The sequence below is a fragment of the Myxocyprinus asiaticus genome, chromosome 15 (genome assembly GCF_019703515.2).
Source record: "Myxocyprinus asiaticus isolate MX2 ecotype Aquarium Trade chromosome 15, UBuf_Myxa_2, whole genome shotgun sequence".
Taxonomy (NCBI): domain Eukaryota; kingdom Metazoa; phylum Chordata; class Actinopteri; order Cypriniformes; family Catostomidae; genus Myxocyprinus; species Myxocyprinus asiaticus.
Genome location: NC_059358.1, coordinates 11,731,650 through 11,745,249, shown reverse-complemented (window position 1 = coordinate 11,745,249; position 13,600 = coordinate 11,731,650). Strand labels below are relative to the sequence as shown.

General features: G+C 40.1%; 1 protein-coding gene across 1 annotated transcript; it reads left to right on the top strand.

Annotated features, from left to right (window-relative positions):
- The first annotated feature begins 5,319 nt into the window (after window positions 1–5,319).
- LOC127453390 (uncharacterized) lies at window positions 5,320–6,827 on the top strand. The gene is made up of 3 exons (XM_051719714.1): window positions 5,320–5,437; window positions 5,768–6,027; window positions 6,168–6,827. Exons 1-3 carry the CDS (start codon window positions 5,320–5,322, stop codon window positions 6,825–6,827), a joined length of 1,038 nt encoding a protein of 345 aa, XP_051575674.1.
- Window positions 6,828–13,600: the final 6,773 nt, after the last annotated feature.

Genomic DNA, 13,600 nt, shown 5'->3' with positions numbered 1-13,600 from the left:
GATGTAACTCTGCCGACACCCACAGTTTTCATGTTGCCAGTGCAAAGTTATCATCTGGTTAACAGGCCCATCCTTGCCATGAAAAGTGTAGAATATAATAACTTATCCACCTAGCTGTTTTTGTTTAGAGCCATTTTGGAAAGATTCTTGTTGAAACCACAAAGAAGAACTTTATATAACTGTTTGAAAACGATTATTATTTTTGAAATTCCATTTAGTAACACAGAAAATTTACACAACTTTAACGGCACTCTTCTGATGCCATTATTTGATTGCAAATGTAGCTCTGTTCTTGAAGGTTGGCACCAAGAACATTTGTTTATTCCAAATGTTCTCTTATTTAAATGTCTGCAGGAGCTGCATCTTTAGTGCTCATTTTGTTTATTTATTTATGTTGTATTTCATTAAGATATTCAGTCATTCATTATTTAGATCTCACAGTGAATTCGGAAACAGTAGATTGACAGTACTTGAACTCGGTCTGTGCTTACCGAAATTCAAAGCACTGCCCCCAGTAGCCAAAGTGGGTAGTGTTTTTGAACGTGAGGGCACATACGAGCTCCAGTTTTCAGATAAAATGCCCACAGAGGGGCGCCAAAAAGTGAGTTGTTTTTAAATGTAAGTTATGTAATACAGTGAAGAGGGATGCATATTTGATTAACTGTACCACCAAATCCCAACCCTAAACCTAACTGTCAATAGAGTAAAATTGTAATTCTGAGAGGGAAAATGGAACCTCAAAATCATGGTTGTCACTCATTATGCTAATTCAGTTACTTCCTGGTATCAATGTGGGTCAGGAACCCAGGTTTCTGACGCAACACACTTCAGGTCATGTCACTGGAGAAGGTAATCACAATAGAACTGATGCAAAGATGTCTGATGGGAGAAGGTGCTTGTCAGTAATTCCGCAGGATGGGGCTGATGCCAGTGTACTGGAACATTTGGAAGCAATGTGCCGACTTCCCGTGTGTTGAAGCATCACTATTACAATTGGTCACAACTGGTCTCCAAACCCTAATTCAGGGCCCATTCTAAAATTCTGATTGTCACCTGGTGGACAATAAACCAAGTGAAAAAAATCTTTTGACTATGCAACCACCTAAAACACCCAAGCAACCACCTAGAAAACCCTAGTAACCACATAACAACTCGATGAAAACCACTCAGAACATATAAGCAACTGCATTGCAACACCATGGCAAGCACTCAGAACAAACAACTCCATCTCATGACAACTCGTAATAAAAGTACAAGATGGCAAAATCATAAGAAATTCTATGAGTTGGCTTGTACAAAAACATACAACTTTTACTCCCATAGAGAAAAATATAATACAAAGCACCATCTTTGATTTTTAATGGGAATGACAACGAGGCTGTGAGGGATAGGCTTACAGTCTCTTCAGTGGGCTGTACTGCAGTTTAAAGTTTTTGGATCATTCCGCGGACAAAACATTGATAACATATCTGTCCAAGAACATTCAGTTGTGGAAAATCAGATGTTATCCAGGAGTTTTATATCGTTCGTGCTATTGAAGAGATGGTAAGTCTATCCCTCACAGCCTCATTGTCTTCCCATTAAAAATCAAAGATGGCGCTTGCGTGAGTAAGGTCTTTCAAGGTGGGCAATGTGGGCCGCTCTGCTGCTACCCAAATATTAGGTTTTGGGTAAAGGGTAACACTTTACACTTAGTCTTCCCCTAAACCTATAATGATTTTAATAGGAAAATATTTTTTTGTGTACAACAGAAAAAAAAAAAAACATCTGGGTAAAATTAAATTATTAAAATTATTACTAAATGCACTTGTAAGGTTTCAAGACAGTACATCACTTTGTTTATGGCACAGCTCCCTTTAGTGGTAGCAAATTGATATGCAAGTAACTCCTGTTCAGGCCAATGCCTGTACGGTTTTTCATCATCAGTAATTTATAACAAATTTTGCTATTTTGTATGTAACCTTTGCAGTTCTGTTGTGTAGGTTTAAAGGAATGTTCCGGGTTCAGTACAAGTTAAGCTCAGTCGACAGCATTTGTGGCATAATGTTGATTACAACAAAATTAATTTAGACTCATTCCTCCTTTTCTTAAAAAAAAAAAAGGCAAAAATTGAGGGGACACGTACAATGGAAATGAATGGGGACAGTTAAAGTGAACGTTGCCAATATTTGGAGGGTTTAAACACAGAAATGTGATGCTTATAATTTCATAAAACCACTTGCATTAATACTTCTGTTAAAACTCATGTATTATTTGAGCTGTAAAGTTGTTTAAATATCATTTTTACAGTCATTTTAGGGTTTGTTAACATTACATTGTCATGGTAATGAAGTTGTAAAATTGGCTATAACTAAAAAAAATAAAAAAGGTTTGTAAGTGATTTATCACACTAAAATCATTTTACACGCATATTGTTTCTGTCTTGTGGCTATTCTTTTGAAACAGTGAGTATTTTAACGTAAAAAATTGGCCCCCATTCACTTCCATTGTAAGTGCCTCACTGTAACCTCAATTTTTGCTTATTTATTTTTATTTTTTTTAAAAAAAGGAGGAACCAGTTGATTTGTTTTTCTTTTTTCTTTTCTTTTTTTGGTTAATCAACATTATGCCACAAATGCTGTCTTAATTTGGAACATTCCTTTAACCCTTGTGCGTCCAATGTCAGCGTTAAAAAACTGCCATAATAATATCATTTATTAATATATTTTCCGCTTTCAATTAGTTAATTTTTTTAACCAACATCAGTCCTGATCATAACTACCAAATATTCATTCATTTTCAGGATTTTAACCCTTTAAATTCCAGTTTGTTTACATAATGCCACTGTTGTCTTTACACACACACACACACACACACACACACGCACGCACGCACACGCACACACACAAACACATTTCTCAATACACACATACAAAACACACTCAGACATCCATACCAGCACACCATCACAATTTTAGCTGCATCATTTATTCAATTGGCCTGCAGTGCTAGTTTTATTTTTTTTATTTTTTTTTTAAGCCAGGGCTCCGGAATGAAAGCATAACAACATAGTATTCATGATTTTATGCTTTAATGGCACTGGGATCAAATATTTCAATGTTTCAATGGGGACATTTTTGTCCTTAAGGTCCTGAGTGTAACTATTTTGTGTACACAGTGTATTATAGATGTATTATAGGAACTGAGGTTGAAATATCAAAATTCCCCCCAAAATACACACCTTTGGCAAAATGTATGCCCTTGGCATTAACACAGCCAAAATTATCGAAAAAACAAAAATGAAAAAGACAAAAATGTCACGAAGGTCGCACAAGGGTTAATATTAGGCAACATCACAAAGTCTAAATTTAGGCTACTTCTAATATACACTTGACATTTTATGTTATACTTGCAATATAATCAGTATATTTAATAATTAGTAACTTTTAAGTATGTTTGCTCTTTTTGAGTATTCCCTCCAAAGAAGTCAAAATAATAAAAAAAAGGATTCTAGAGCAGTCACCACACATTAAAACAAACAAACAAAAAAAACGTTATACAAACATCCATTAAACAATAGTATTCACTCCGTGGAACACAAAGGAATTTCAAAGAATTTTTTTTTCATTGTTCATTGTTTTTAATCTTAACATCAGTCTAAAACTATTAAAGTAATATTGCCTGTTGCTTTGGAATTGCGCTTAGTCTGTTGGACATGTCTTATTGATGGATCTCTGGAGAGACGTCCATGTGGTGAATATCAATTTAGATTAAATGACCAACAGAGGGCAGTGTAGTTCATGAGAGGCACTGAAGGACACAACACTCAAAGGAATAAAGAAAAGCCAAAGACTTAGATCTCTCACAACAAAAGGGTTTGATTTAGTAGGCTAGTTAGTCTGGGAGCGGAAGAGTTTTGTAAACAAGCAATGTGTATGGAGCTCTCAACAGCTGGCCACAGATGACAGAAATACAAAGTTTGGGATTTTGAAATAAATTGTTTGCTATCTCTTCTCCAGGTGAATGGTTTTGAACTGTGCTTGCTAATAAGTACTTGTGTTGTCTTGGTTTTAGTGGCTTGTGTTTGTTTCTACTCTTAACTTGGCTTAGATGAACATATGGTATGCATTTAAATGAGATGTCATAAGGTTTTACTTTCTGTTTTTGCCTACAACAGCATATACTTTGTAAACACTGGTAAACTTTATGTATACCCTGCTGACATTAAAATAAAGGTACCTAATGGGGTTACAGTGTGAATCTCATAAAGCCTGTTGAAAACATTTAACCCCAAAATCAAAGGAAGAAGAAGAAGAAGAAAAAAAAAAGAAATTATATTATGCATAAGAAAATGAGGCCTATTTTTAAGAATGATTAGCATTGTGACATTATTTCCATAAACATTTTGGCACATTTTCCTCAGGTGTTTTTACTTTTGTGTTTGTGTTATGTATTTTTTATAAAAAAAAATATATATATAATTATTCATTGAAAAAATGTCATTCATTAAATAGGTAGTACTTATTGTAATAAAAAAAAGTGCCCAAAGAGGAGGATTCTTATTAGATTCTCATTGCTGAAATACATTAATGACAAACATCCTGTCCAGACATTTATTTATTTGTTTATTTATTTAGGGTTTATTTTATTTTAAAATTTTCTCATTACAACTCTAAAGTAAAACATTATGGTAATTGAATTTGGGGGACACGTGCTTAATAAAACAAATGTAACTGTAACGAGCGACAGCAAGACAAACAAACCCAAGAGCAGACGAACAGTTGAAAGGATTTATTTACAATACAGTTTTTTACGATCACTATGACAATTTTTTCAGTACTTTTAACAATTTTCCTAAACTCTTAACACAGTTAGCACAACATCTAAGGTTATACAATTAACACATTTCTTGTTGCTTTGACACAGAATGCATACAGTTAACACAAATTTAAATGCTTGAACTTCTTTTACACACAAGGTCAACCAAGACCAAAACAATGGATTTTTACTGCCAAATTTACAAATGCTTTCACACTGTATGTCAGAACAGATAATATCATGTTCTAAACCTAACTTATAGGCTAAAGTCAAAGTGAACAGCTGTTCATATTGTGAATTGAAACACAAATATATCCCCTGTATTTTATTCCATTGCTACTGAGAAACAGCTGATTGAAGTTATGCAAATAAATCACAGCTGATTCCCATCTAGGAAACACACTCAGGTGTTGAGGTTCTTTCAATCGCATGACCATATGGTATACAGTAAAAGAGGACCTCTTTGGGCTGATCTTTTGTGGAAAAGGAACAATATAGAGCAACACAAAGAAAGTAAGAAAAATGCCTGCACGAAGGAGAAGAAGACGATTTCCAGGACAAGGGAGAGTAAGACAAGTACCAGGACAAGGGAGAGGAGTGGGACAAGGGCAAGGGAGAGGAATGCCTGGACGAGGACAAGGTAGAGGAGTTAGAATGTGTGGTGGCGCTCAAAGAAGGGCCAGAGCTAGGGTAACTGATGAAATAAGAGCTACTATCATAGACAATGTCATAAACCACGGGCTATCATAAAGAGAGGCTGGTGAACGAGTACAGCCAAACCTCAGCTGGGACACAGTGGCATCCATTTTCCGGATTTTTCGAGAAACCAACAGGTAGGATATTGTATAAGGGCTTCTCCTACTGCAAAGTGTAAATAATTTTACCATGTATTACAGTGACTGTATGCCTCCGGTCTCTAATATGTAACTGTATTTTGTTTCTCTAAGGATTCAACGTCTACCTCCCTCAGGGGGCAGAGGAAAGCTCCTAAATGAAGAACAGGAACTTGCTATTGTCAACATGGTGATTGCTGACAATGAAATAAAACTGAAGGACATTCTGTCCAGAGTTGTAGAGGACAACCTTGTCTTTGGGGACATTGCAGCAATCAGCATAACATCCATTTCTTGGACTCTAGCTAAACACAGAGTCCGAATGAAACAACTATACAAAGTTCCTTTTGAAAGGAACGGTGAGAGTATCAAAGAACTCCGTCGCCAGTACGTCCAGGTAAGGTTATGCAATACAGTCATTACTGTACTATACATAGTGTGTTTTACAGTAAACTACTCTATAAACCTGGAGTACAGTAGGACATACAGTAGGTGTACAGCATAGCATTTACACACACTGTGACTGATTACTTTCAGAGAGTCATGGATTTGGAGGCCAATCAAGTCCCACATGAAATTATCTACGTTGACGAGGCTGGCTTCAATTTGGCGAAAAGGTGTCGGCGCGGAAGAAACATAATTGGCAAAAGAGCCACAGTTACCGTGCCGGGCCAGAGAGAAGCCATCATCACCATGTGCGCCGCAATCTCCAACAATGGTGCACTCCTGCATAAATGTGAGATTGGCCCCTACAACACCGACCACCTTCTCCTGTTTTTAGAAGACCTGCACGAAAGACTGGTGCCAGAGGTAGAAAGGGCACAGGTGGGAGACCACTTGCCAGTATATGTGATCACATGGGACAATGTGGAATTCCACCATTCCTGTGCAGTCACAGCCTGGTTTGATGACCATCTGAGGATGATGTCCCTTTTCCTTGCCTCTTACTCCCCTTTCCTCAACCCCATTGAGGGGTTTTTCTTAGCCTGGAGATGGAAGGTTTTTGACCATCGTCTACAGGACCAAATGTCCCTCCTGGATCCAGTGGATGCTGCATGCCAAGACATCACAGCTGAACACTGCCAGGGGTGGATAAGGCATGGCAAAAGATTTTTCCCAAGATGCCTTGCCAGAGAAGATATCAGGTGTGATGTGGATGAGAACATGTGGCCAAATGCAGAAGACCGAGCAGATTAGAAGATGACTTATTTTTTCTCTTTTTTTTTTTTATTCTTCTGTGGCTTTTTCTGTTTGTATATTTTGTATTTTCACATAATAAATGGCAGCTATATTGCATATTTTTGTTATCTTGCAGTAATGTCCTGTTGCAAATAAAGCCTTTACTGCAGCAATTCTGTCTTCTTTTTTTCATAAACCGTACATTCTATAAAGCTACTCTGAGATGGGTCATTCATTTTTTGTATTGAATTTCTGCTGCAAAAGAAACAAAATGCATGCATTTACTAAACCCAACAAAACAAAAATGTAGAGAAGCTTCAAAAGAAACTGCAGTGCAAAACACAATCTATGATCAATACAATATACTGTCTATTGTATAAGGGCAGACCTGACACATAAAAAATAATGCAGTTTCTGTAATTCCATCTGATGTTAGTGTTTTTATGACATTGTGCTATGATTGACTAAATGTTCCTGTTGGAAGAGAAAATGTGTTAGTGTTTTGGAATAATTATTTGATTTTGAGAAATGTTTGCAGTGTTTTGGTAGATATAGTGTATTGTGTTAGTGTATTATTGTATTTTGAAAATTAGTGTTGGAGTTTAGTTTACGATGTGTGATTTTGAGCATGAAATTAACCATTTTGCCAATTGTGTGTTGTAGGTATGTTGGTGTATTAAGAGTTTAGGATAATTGTTAAAAGTATTGAAAAAATTGTCATAGCGATCGTAAAAAACTGTAAATATAAGTATATGAATAGTCACTGTGAATGTCGAGGTCCTGGCACGGGAAGATCCCGGCACCGGCTGCAGCAGCGGGAGGGGATCTCTGAGAGGTGCGCGTGCCTTGGCTGCGCAAGGGGCAATCCATGAAGAGTGTGTTCGTAGAATGAGTGTGTGCATTGTGGAAGTCACGAATAGATTAGTGGAATCTGCCGTTGAAGCTTTGTGAGGTGCAGAACAACGCCCTGCACGATAAGGTGATCTAGCTCCCGACACACGGGCAAAGACAAGGTATCCTCCATGGAATCCAAGCTGACATGCAGCAAACTGGAAGGCAACCACACACCTGACACACGGGCAACCAACAGATACACAAGACAGGACCAACTAAGGTCAGTTACTTCACACCAAACAACAATCTAGCAAAGATACTGAGAACATGAAGGGCTTAAGAAGGGAGTGAATTAGGTGAACCAGGTGTTGCTCGACATGCTAATTAGTGGCATGATCAGCGTTCCCCTGGGAACAATCAATGTTCCCACGGAAACACTGATCATGCATGCCGGCCGTGCCTCCGAGACATGAGGGAGAGAACATTTTTGTAATTTGGGGAGGCGAATGAAATGAGCCACCTTTGAGAGCTGGTCCACTACAGTCAAAACGACTGTGTTGCCATGGGAAGGGGGGAGACCAGTTACGAAATCCATGGCTATGTGCGACCAGGGTCTTGAAAAGACAGACAGTGGTTGGAGGATGTTTTATTAGTCACACAAATGGAGTAAGTGGCTATGAATCGATGTACGTCCTGCGCTAGTGATGGCTACCAGAATTGCTGTCTAATGAGCGTCTAGGTGTGAGTCACCCCTGGATGACAAGCAACGTTGGATGAGTGACCCCACTGTAGGACGTTTGTCTGAACAGATTGCAAAACCAATAACTGGCCCGCTGGGCACGTAGAGGGGGGCGCTGTGTTTCGTAGCGCAGCACAGACTTTAGCCTTCACCTCCCAGGGTACCATGCCCACCACACCAGTGGTGGGTAGAATGGTATCCAGTGTGACAGTGGAGGTCTTGACCTCAAAACATCGAGACAAGGAGTCGGGCTTGACGTTTTTAGAGCCTGGATGGTATGACAGGACATGAAAAATAGTGCTCAGTGAGCCTGTCTAGAGTTGAGGTGTTTAGCGCTATGAATGTACTCTAGGCTCTTATGATCTCTCCAGACCACGAAAGGTACCCCTGAACCCTCTAACCAGTGACGCCACTCTCCCAAGGCCAACCGGACAGCCAACAACTCTCGGTTACCAACGTCGTAATTATATTCAGCTGGTGTTAAGAGGTAAAAAAAGGCACATGGATGCATTTTTCCGTTCGAGGAAGAGCTCTGCGACAGGACTGCTCCGACACCTACCTCAGAAGCATCCGCCTCCACCACGAACTGACTTGCAGGGTCGGGAGTTACGGGGATGAGTGCGGTAGAAAACCGCTCCTTTAATTTAGAAAACACAGCCTCAGCTCGCGGGGACCAACAAAATTCAGTGCATGTGGAGGTGAGATCCGTCAGAGGTGCGGCGGGTTGGCTGTAATTCCTAATAAACCTCAGATAAAAATGAGCGAACCCCAGAAACCTCTACAATGCCTTGCAAGAATCTGGGGCTGGCCAATCGGAGATGGCTCTAACCTTAGCCGGGTCCATGCGCACGATGAACCCCAGGAACAACTCAATGTTCATGAAAAGCACACTTCTCTGCCTTGACGAACAGCCAGTTCTCTAGCAGTCACTGAAGCACCTGCCTGATGTACTGAACATGGTCCTGGATATTCTGGGAGAAGATCAGAATATCATCAATATAGACAAGCACAAAACAATCAACCATGTCTCTAAGCACGTCATTTACGAGCCCCTGGAAGACGGCGGGGCGTTGACCAATCCAAAAGGCATAACCAAATATTCAAAGTGCCCCCTATGGATGTTAAGCCGTCTTCCACTCATCCCCCTTCCTAATACAGACAAGGTGATAAGCATTGCATAAGTGCAACTTCGTAAAGACGGACGCTCCCTGCAAGAGTTCGAAAGCTGAGGACATCAATGGCAAAGGATAGCGATTCTTCACTGTTATGACATTCAGCCACCGATAATCTATACAGACTCTAAGTGAGCCATCCTTCTTCTCCAAGAAGAAGAACCCTGCCCCTGTTGGCGACGAGGAAGGGCGGATGTGACCAGCTGCCAGAGAATCATTGATATATCTGTTTATGGCCTCCCTCTTGTTGAGGCGAGGTGCCAGGAAACAATTCAATCGCACAGTCATACGGGCGATGAAGAGGAAGGGTTGCGGTGTGGGACTGGCTGAACACCGCCCTCAAGTCATGGTATGTCAGCGGTAGTCCAGGTAAGTCTGCTGGTTCATCCTGCAACAAAACACAAGACTGGACAGGGGAAACAGCAGAGTTAAGACAAACAATAAGGACTCCAAGCAAGAACAGTGTTGGTTGACCAGTCTATATGTGGGTTGTGCGTTACCAACCAAGGATGCCCCAACACTACCGGTGCCGATGGAGATTGGATCAGGTAAAAGGACAACTGCTCTGTATGATTTCCAGAGATGAAGGTGACTGGCTTTGTGGACTGAGTGATGACAGACAGCAGTGTGCCACTGAAGGTGTGGGCGGTAATGGGTTTATCCAATTGGACCATAAGAAGCCGTCATTTAGAAGCCAAGTCGAAATCCATAAAGTTCCCTTCGGCTCCAGAATCAACCAAGGCTGAGACTGTTGACAGGCAGATCCATAATGCAGCCAGGCCAGGAGAACTGTCCGAAGTCCAGGGGTTTTGTCCTATGGTGTTGCGCTCCCCAGTAACCCCTTTCCTACTGATGAGCGTTGTCTTTTACCAGACAGGAAGCAGAAAGATGACCAGACCAAGCACAATGAAAACATTGCCCATTGAAGAGGCATTGCTTTTTCTCCCTACGTGAGATTTGAGTTCTTCCGATTTGCATCAACTCAATGTCGGGCCGTGATACTGGTGACCTGGCTAAAGAAGCAGACCAGGTAGGAGGAACAGCTGCCCGGGTAGGTGGAGAGCGGCGTTGACGGTGGTGACGGCGTAGGGCCAGGCGTTGATTGACTCGGATAGCCAGATCCACCAAATCATTGAAGTGCAGAGGCAAATCCAAAGAGTAAATGTCATCCAGGATGTTGTCGGGAAGCCCATGCAGAAACCGATCCCTCATGGCATGGTCATTCCACTCACAAGAAGCAGCCATGGTGCGAAACTTGATCGCATAATCTGAGACTCGTCGATCTCTTGAGACAGTCCAGATAAGACCCTCATCGCCTCCCAACCTTGAGTCGAGCGATCAAAAACTTGGCAGAGCTCCATGGAAAAAGCATGATAGGAAGCGCAGCAGGGATGTCTGTTGTCCCACATGGCAGTGCCCCATTCACCAGCCCTTCAAGTGAGGAGTGTGATCACACAAGCCACCTTCATCGTATCCGACGTGAAAGTAGAGGGCTGTAACGTGAAGAACAGGGAACATTGAAAACTGGGGAACCGTCAGAGCCGGTGAAGATGCTTCATGAGAGGTGCAAGCTTGGGGAGATAGGCAGAGCTGCTGCACGACAGAGGTGAGTTTGGCAAGCTGCAAAGCCATCATCTCCAGAGCCTGGTTAGATGCAGAGATTTGATCCTGCTGATATCCCAGCAAAGCTCCTTGCTGAGAGAGGGAGGAGCAAAGAGTGGATTCCTCCACTGGGTCCATATGTCAAGTCAAGTCATTTTTATTTGTATAGCGCCTTTCACAACACACATTGTTTCAAAGCAGCTTTACAGAAAATCATGCATTAACAGAAAATGAAACTGTAATATCTATAATGACTTAAAGTCATCATTGTGTAGTTTGATAAAATACGAATGTGAATTGTGTTTAAAAATAAGTAATTAAATAATGATTGTATTTAGAAACCCAGTGAGCAAGCCATAGGCGACTGTGGCAAGGAACACAAAACTCCCAAAGATGTTGGTAAATGGAGAAAAATAAACTTAGGAAAAACCAGGCTCACTGTGGGCGCCAGTTCCCCTCTGGCTAACATCATGAATATAATGCCAATATTATCCATGTAGGTAACACTTTATTTTGATGGTCCCACATAGATATTTAACTGACTATAAGTGACTTATCAACTGGTATGCTATAGCTAGTAAACAGTGTTTCAACAAACATTCAGTAGACTATCAATAGCCTGTATAACAGCAGCAAAATAACAGCTTATCGACAGACTTGCTATAGCTAGTAAACAGTGTTTCAACAAACATTCAGTAGACTTTCAGTAGCCTGTATATAGATCTCTATTAATGACCTACTTACATTATTGTTAAGAACATCAGTTCATTAAAAAGTCATTAATAAAATCTATATACACGCTACTGAAAGTCTTCTGAATGTTTGTTGAAACACTGTTTACTAGCTATAGCAAGCCAGTTGATAAGTCACTTATAGTCAGTTAAATATCTGGGACCACCAAAATAAAGTGTTACCTTTATGTATAGTGCAAGTCATGGTTTAAAATGATTAAACTAAGTAAGTGTTAAGGGTCAGTGTTTAAACAAAGATTTTGTAAGAACTGTAAGATTAATGACTAATGTCTTTGAAGTTCATCCTGGATTAACTGCAGAAGTTCACATAGATGCATTGTCCTTTGTTAGTTGGCTGATAAATCTTTTGTTGGCAATTAACTGATAGTCTATGTATTCCATTATAAGAGTGTAGTCCATCATTAGACCAAGGTGATGCAGGCAGAGATCAGTGAGGTGCATCGCAGTACAACCGGCCGGTAATTTCGGTGAGGTCTATCCTAAATACAAGGTTCAGGCAAAGGTATATGATGTATCCCTTGTCTTATGGTTGGAGTCGGCATCAGTTCATCCTCTGATGTCCATCGTAATAGACTGAAGTGATGTTTGGCTGGCACCGGCTGCATTTAGTCATCATCACTCAGAGACACGTAGCAGTGGAGTCCAACACGAAGCAGGAATGGAGCTGGATCCAGCCGATTCCGGTGACCTCAGGATAGGAGTCCCGAGGTCGAAACAGGGATACAAATAGAATAATATTTGCATAAATGCCATTCAATTTATTGTAGAGTTATAGATCATGATCAGTGTTTCTGGTTTCTGGTTCCGGCAGACCTAACTAAAGCAGCCTAATTGTGAGATGAATGATAAATTAGGTGTATGCCTGGCTAAATAGATGAGTTTTTAGTCTAGACTTAAACTGAGTGATTGTGTCTGCATCCCAAACAGTGTTAGGGAGACTATTCCATAGTTTAGGAGCCAGATATGAAGAGGATCTACCTCCTTTTGTGGATTTTGATATTCTAGGAACTATTAACAGGCCAGAATTTTGCGATCATAATGAACGTGTTGGAATATAGCTTGGTAGAAGGTCACTTAAGTACTGTGGAGCTAGACCATTCAAAGCTTTGTACGTAGTTAACAGAATTATAAAATTAATACAAAATTTAACAGGTAGCCAATGTAACGATGATAAAATGGGGCTAATATGGTCATATTTCTTGGTTCTAGTCAGCACTCTGGCTGCTGCATTTTGAACCAGTTGAAGTTTATTGATTGATCTTGATGGAAATCCTCCCAGTAATGCATTACAATAATCTAGTCTTGAGGTCATGAATGCATGAATTAGTTTTTCGGCATCAGCAACAGAGTGCATGTGTCATAATTTAGCAATATTTCTTAGGTGGAAGAATGCTGTTCTACAAACATTGGTAATTTGATTTTCAAAGGACAGATTGGTATCAAATATAACACCTAAGTTCTTCGCTGTTGAAGATGATGTAACAGTACATCCATCGAGAGTCAAATAATATTTTAGCAGCTTATTTTTAGAGGTTTTTTGTCCAATAATTAGTACCTCTGTTTTGTCGGAATTGAGTAGAAGAACATTTCTGGCCTTCCAATCTTTGATTTCATGGATACACTCTGCTAATTTGGAGAATCGTGAAATTTCATCAGGTTTTGAAGAAATATAAAGTTGGGAATCGTCGGCAT